This window comes from Micromesistius poutassou (genome assembly GCF_964030765.1).
Source record: "Micromesistius poutassou genome assembly, contig: SCAFFOLD_1510, whole genome shotgun sequence".
NCBI classification, from domain to species: domain Eukaryota; kingdom Metazoa; phylum Chordata; class Actinopteri; order Gadiformes; family Gadidae; genus Micromesistius; species Micromesistius poutassou.
In genome coordinates, this window is record NW_028178786.1 from 3,165 (window position 1) to 10,648 (window position 7,484).

At 50.6% G+C, this 7,484-nt stretch overlaps 1 protein-coding gene across 1 annotated transcript; it reads left to right on the forward strand.

Moving 5' to 3' along the window:
* Positions 1-1,346: 1,346 nt before the first annotated feature.
* On the forward strand, positions 1,347-2,905 carry LOC311373410 (transmembrane protein 163a-like; the record flags this gene model as incomplete). The annotated part of the gene is made up of 5 exons (XM_084490194.1): positions 1,347-1,473; positions 1,622-1,635; positions 1,774-1,885; positions 2,022-2,163; positions 2,845-2,905. The coding sequence occupies 5 exons, from the start codon at positions 1,347-1,349 to the stop codon at positions 2,903-2,905; spliced, it is 456 nt and encodes a 151-aa protein (XP_084346320.1).
* Positions 2,906-7,484: the final 4,579 nt, after the last annotated feature.

Genomic DNA, 7,484 nt, shown 5'->3' on the forward strand with positions numbered 1-7,484 from the left:
CCTCATGTAACCATACCTTAAACACATGTCACCACCCAGTTCTGCTGGGCGGAAGTTGGGGCGTTTACTAAGCGTCTGAAACGTTGAGACGTGAATAAGTGATGCTTATTCTGGAGCGTACGACGCGTTGCTCGGCAACAACGAGGAGGGTGACCCCCTGACGGTGGAGACGGTGAGTCAGGAGTCGTCCTCCTCCAGCGCCGGGTCTCCTGGATGGCCTAGAGATTCTTTAGTTCATATCCCTTTCTTGTTTTGCTCATCTTTGAAGTCCTGCGGTCGTAGCTCGTAGGCTCCTCCCCCCCCTCCCCCCCACATGACTCACCCGCCTCACGCTCACCCCCTCACGCTCGCCCCCCTCCCTCCCCCCTCCTCCCCCCAAATAACTGGAGAGAAGAGAGGGTTTCTAACGAGCAGCGCAGACACAGAGACACGCGGCCGGAGAGACCAGCACACGGGGGGGAGGGGGGGGACGGGGGGACGGGGGGGGGGGGACACACCAAGAAACCACACAGCTCTCCCCTGTCACCCTGCAAGTCCTGATCTGAATACAGGACTTGAAGGTCAGACCTCAGGCTCCCTGAATCAAAGTGATGGCCAACTACCAAAACCATATTAAACTTGAACAAGGAAATGTGGGGATTCTGTTAAACTGAAACAAGGAATTGTGTGTATAAGTGTATGAAATGTACGGTGAAAATCAAGAAATCGGTTGCAGTTCGTCTTTCGACTCGCTTGCAAAGACCGCGATGGGACTGAGGACTGAAGAGAGCTGACGACTTTTTATAGTTCAAAATCGCTGTCAATCAAACGGCAACTCAGTCTTTCGCAGACCCTCCAATCATCACGCAGAAGCCCAGTGTCCAGGCCAGCCCACCCCCAGAGACGCTGAGCGTCCGTGGGAGGGACATAATCGCAGCATTATCCAATGACCGTCGACTTTCGACGCACTAAAAAAAGCTGTTCTCTGCAGCCCCATTGAAGTGGATGAGCTTCAACAGGCAAACGCACTGTGACGCTACGGGAACGTATGAGAAGGACATCCAGTCAGTCGACCTGCGATTAGCAGCTGATTCTGAACGGACTCGTCTTCGAGATGGACGTGTTCTAACGCATTTTTTGTCAATGAAATGTTAACACAACAGTATATATTGGACCAATAAATTTTTACATTTTAGGGGAAGCTGAGCTTCCCTTGCAGTCTTAGAGGAATCACCACTGATCTAAAGAGGAGGTGAGGAAGCATCAGTGAGTCATCGTTACCTCATCCTCATTAAAAAGACGTGCTTCGTTGGATCAGAGGTACTTTGTAAAACTGGGTTCCTAATATCCGCTCCTGGAGATCCAAAATGGCCTCTGACGGCTGTCTTCATCTGGAACAGAGCAGGAAGTTCTCTATTCAAACATCGGCATGTCGTCACAGCGTCAGCAGGTCTGAAGCACCTCCCCACCAGACGTTAGACGTCAGGAGGACAGGTGGGTTCAGAGAGACGTGACGGAGGATCTGGTATCAACGTTCCATACCAGCCGTCACGTGACCGCCGTCTGGCCAGTGACGTTTCACACTAAGTTTATTAGTATCAGCGCTCCTTCTGTCTCACACTCCCTCTGTCAATTCTCACAGCTTTATTGGAAAATGTACATTTACATAACGGACACAACAGCTTAAGTAACATACAAACCTCTCTCTCTCTCTCTGTCTCCCCCCTCTCTTGCTCTCTCTCTCTCTCTCTCTCTCTCTCTCTCTCTCTCTCTCCCTCTCTCTCTCTCTCTCAGGATGACTTCCTGTTCAGTGTGTCTATAATCAGCGGTCTGGTCTGTATCATTCTGGCCGTCGTCAAGTTCATGCTGGGAAGAGTCCTGACCAGCAAGGCTCTGATCACTGACGGTAGGACACACACACACACACACACACACACACACACACACACACACACACACACACACACACACACACACACACACACACACACACACACACACACACACACACGCACGCCCTGACCCTGTGTGCGTTGGTCCAGGGTTCAACTCCCTGGTGGGGGGGGTGATGGGCTTCTCCATCCTGCTGAGTGCGGAGGTGTTCAAGCACCAGCCCGGCGTGTGGTACCTGGACGGGGCGGTGGGCGTCCTCATGGGCCTCATCATCATGGCCTACGGCGTCAAGTGAGTCCTACTGTCCACCGCAGGGTCTCTGATACCATAACACTAACAGAATGAACACCATGGATATAATAACACATCTGTAATCATATAATAATAGATCATATAATAGATCATGACCTGATGACATCATGACCTGATGACGTCATGACCTGATGACATCATGACATCATGACCTGATGACAGCATGACCTGATGACATCATGACCTGATGACGTCATGACCTGATGACAGCATGACATCATGACCTGATGACAGCATGACCTGATGACATCATGACATGATGACATCATGACCTGATGACGTCATGACCTGATGAAGTGATGACATCATGACCTTATGACATCATGACCTGATGACATCATGACATGATGAAGTGATGACATCATGACCTTATGACATCATGACCTGATGACATCATGACATGATGAAGTGATGACGTCATGACCTGATGACATCATGACGTGATGACGTCATGACCTGATGACGTCATGACCTGATGACATCATGACGTGATGACATCATGACGTGATGACATCATGACATGATGACATCATGACGTGATGACATCATGACATGATGACATCATGATGTGATGACATCATGATGTGATGACATCATGAGGTGGTGAGGTGGTGAGGTGAAGGCGGGGTGTCTCTGAGGTGGCGTTGTGTTCCGTTTCAGACTCCTTCTGGACATGGTGCCGCGCATGAGACAGACCAGGAACTACGAACGCTTCGAGTGAGGGGGGGGGGCCAGAGAGGGGGGGGGCAGAGAGGGGGGTGTGGTTCCCCATTGGCCACGACCCCCCACCCCCCCGCCCCCACACACACACACACACACACACACACACACACACACACACACACACACACACACACACACACACACACACACACACACACACACACACACACACCCCATGTCTTGCGGTGGACCAGCAGTGTGAGGGCCGCTGGACCGCCCACGAGGTCGTCTCAATTATGAAACTAAAACCATCAGTGAGCATAGAATTAGCAACTGTTTCACACACAGCCCCGCCCCCGGAGGGCCCCGCCCCGCCCCCGGAGGGCCTGGCCCCGCCCCCTGAGGGCCCCGCCCCCGGAGGGCCTGGCCCCGCCCCCGCCCCGCCCCCGGAGGGCCTGGCCCCGCCCCCTGAGGCCCCCGCCCCGCCCCCGGAGGGCCTGGCCCCGCCCCCGGAGGGCCTGGCCCCGCCCCCTGAGGGCCCCGCCCCGGAGGTCTACAGCTCTCAGTAATCAAACATTATTACTGACATGGTCAGTAATAATGTTTGTAATAATGTCAATAGTAATAATGAGCACAGGACAGCTGAAGGTCTGGTGGTTGTGGAGGTAATGAGTCAGCTGAGGGTAATGAGGGGTCATGAGGTGTAGCTGCTAGTACCACCACCAGGGGGAGGGGCCAATAGTGACACCACCAGGGGGAGGGGCCAATAGTGACACCACCAGGGGGAGGGGCCAATAGTGACACCACCAGGGGGAGGGGCCAGGGGGAGGGGCCAATAGTGACACCACCAGGGGGAGGGGCCAATAGTGACACCACCAGGGGGAGGGGCCAATAGTGACATCACCAGGGGGAGGGGCCAATAGTGACACCACCAGGGGGAGGGGCCAATAGTGACACCACCAGGGGGAGGGGCCAGGGGGAGGGGCCAATAGTGACACCACCAGGGGGAGGGGCCAATAGTGACACCACCAGGGGGAGGGGCCAATAGTGACATCACCAGGGGGAGGGGCCAATAGTGACATCACCAGGGGGAGGGGGTCACACTGAGCTGAGCGAGGGGTGTGGGCTGATTTGAAACAAAGCAGAAGGTTTTTGTTAGGATGTGATAACAGGTTAGGACTGGTTCTAGTGGTACCTGGTGCTAGTGGTACTGGTTCACTGGTTCTAGTGGTACCTGGTGCTAGTGGTACTGGTTCACTGGTTCTAGTGGTACCTGGTTCTAGTGGTACTGGTTCTAGTGGGTTGGAGGCTTTGGAGGAAGGCCTTTCTTCCACCAACCACCAACGTTATAATCCGTTACTTTAAACCGAACCCTGTAAGGTATTTAAACACGGTTGGTTACTCCGATAACCCAGCAGGACGCAGCCTCAGGTCATTAAGATAAGAAACTATTTTATTAATCCTGTGAGGGACCTTCTGGATAAGTGGTCAATCTTACAACTGCAACATCTGGACAGTGAGGGGGGAATGAAACCAGTCTCGAGGCGCTCGATCGGACGGCAAAACCGACCAACGCAATCTCGCCCAAGCATGACTCCGCCAAACAAACGCTCGGGGTCTGTTTGCTGAGAGCAGGCACTTCCAGCCAATCAAACGGCTGCCTCAGAACCCGCGAGGTCTCCAGGCCCCGCCCCCTCCAGACGCATAAAGCAGCAGCTGTCAGCAGCAGTAGAGGAGCCCCCACGCTGGGAATCAATTCAAACTGGCCCCATCGCACAAACTATAAGTATATATATATATATTTATTTTATTTTTCTTAGAGAATAAGCACATATATTTAACCTCGAGTCGCTAGTCCTAGTTAGGTTAGTTTAGATAGGGGGTTTTCTAGTCTAGTCGCTAGTCCTAGTTTGGTTAGTTTAGATAGGGGGTTTTCCGACTAGTTTACGCGGGAAAATTCAATTAGCACACGGTGTAGGACGCTTTTATTTAATGGTCACGCTGAGAACAGGATTCACTGTTTGTATGTTTCCGGTTAACTTTACCTCACGAGGAACACGATGAACTCCACGACGCACCGAGGGCGGTCACGGCCGTGACTTTGCATGCTGCATCTCAGAACACACACACACACTAAAATATTCATCAGCCTAAGTAGCACACCAACCTCATCTCAGTGGTCCGAGCCTTAACCGCATCGCCACGGCAGCACATGAATCTGTACACGTTCATATTTCTACAATATGTAAGACTTAATCATGTCACGAACATTTGAAGCCGAGTTGCGTTTCGAAGTGAGAGCGGACGGCGAGCGTACGCATTCATTCTTCCCAGAGAGACTGTGAATGTATATTTCGGAAGGTCTGTGCTTCTGTATTCATGACTATTTGAATGTACATATACTGTATTGTAAAACGTCAGTCTTTTTGAATGGCAATTTTGTGTGTGTGTATGCGTGTGTGTGTGCCTTTGTTGTGGTTGAGTGGTTGAAGAGGATGGTTTGCTAATTGATACTTCAAGGGTGTACAAAAAGAAGAAGAAGAAGGGGTGCTTAGGGTGAAGTACCCCACATGTTCACCAAGCACACCTCATCTCTAGCATGCAGCCAGCGCCCCCCCCCCCCCCCCGGGGGAGAAGATAACGCTGTTTCATTGTTGTGCAGATACACTTTTTGCAGGCTAGCTTACACACCTCAACACACACACACACACACGCACACACACACACACACACACACACAGGCTAGCTTACACACACACACACACACACGGTCCTCACGATGGTAGCTTCCGTGTGATTGTGTAAATACTGTATTGCTGTGATGATGTAATTCAGGTGTCGAGTCGAAATTACAACAGAGACTGTTGTCACAGAAAAAAAAAGTTTATTTAAAAATAAAGTTATATCTCTCGTTTGTCAAGGACTGTGAAAAGAAAAAGAAAAGAAAAAGCTTGTCGTCATTTCGTTGTTAATCTTCCGTAACGTGTGGTCAACCTGGCCGGCCTTCAGCGCCGCCCCGGCGTCTACACACACGGTCTAAATGTTTTACTGGTCGAACCGTTTTGTGCCCCCAGAGGATTCATCGGGGAAACCAAACTAAAAAAATAACAAAGAGAAATAGTGAATAAAGTTTTATGTTTCGCCAAGTTATACACCGAAGAACTGTAGACTGAAGGCCAGCGCTAAAAGAACAAGATACAGAAAACAGTGACGCCGCGACGCTTCAGCACAGCGGGGCTGACCCCAGGTGACCCCAGGTGACCCCAGGTGACCTCTCCACCCCGCGGGCACGCGACTCGCACACGGGAACCTTTGGGAAAGATCATCTGGGACAAGTGCTCATGTTGACACACAGCGTTTTATTGTTGGAATCTCTTGAGTGATTTTGTGGTTGAAGAATACGGCAAGAAGCTTAAACAGAAACTTCAAAACTTTATATCTGCCCTACTGGGAACATGAATATCTTCACCATCCATAATAATATTAGCTTATGACGACGGGGACAGGACTCCACCTCATGTCCTGGACCGACCGATGGAATAGTGACAGATCTAGATCCAGGCAGTGACACCGTAGTGGTAGGACGCATGAATACTCCAGACCCCCTGTGAGTCCAGACCCCCCCACGGGACCTCCGTGCCCCCCCAGCATCTGACGGGGACCGGCCTGGAGCACAACTCACCGGAGACAGAAGGCAGAGCGGCGGCGCTCAGAGAACCCACGACGAACCTGTGTACCATCATGTGTAACCATGACTACACCGTACGGAAGAACGCCGTGAGCCGTCAGCAGGACGCCGCGGTGGGACAAACCCTCGCTGCCCTCGCCTTCTGGAGGACTCCGGAACGACGGAACGCCGCAACTCAAGACGACTTATTGACGAGAACTTCCGTAAACAACAGAAGGTAACAGAAAGAAGAAGTCGTTTGAGTCGTAGATCTGGTCTGTCGACAAATCCTAACGATGAAAAAATAATAATAATCTGTTTACCGTCTTTCTGGCCTCTACCATCCCTCACCATAAATTAAATATATACAAAGAAAATAAAATGATAAAGACATCCCCTCCCATAAATAATAAACGATTTTAATCAAAAACAGAGATAAAGTTCTGTATACAAAATAAATAAAATGGAAAATAATTTGAAACCCATATTAACAATATATAGCGTTACTAATATCGTTTGTTAAATCTCTAAATAGATTAACATAGTGCATTGTTTCGGTAGGTCCTAATGGTTTTTGTATTGATCTTCAATCTGTTTTCTCCTGAATGATCTAAAGCAGATGTTTGATGATCTAAAGCAGATGTTTGATGATCTAAAGCAGATGTTTGATGATCTAAAGCAGATGTTTTCTCTGTCGAGGTGCTGTTAACGCCCTCTCTTCCAGACCACCTCAGAAACACGACCGCCACATCGCCAGGACGCAAACTCTGACACCGAGGCGCAATAAATCAGCGCTTTACGCAAACCTCATTTTTTAATCTATCCACTTTTTCCGCGGCGGTTCCTCTCAGTGGGGGTCGGTTCCTAACGGACCTCGGTCCGTCCGGCGCCGCAGAACCAACGCGCTTCACCGCGGTACGCTACTTCAGTCAGGTCACGTCTCACACACACACACACTCTCATCAGAGGA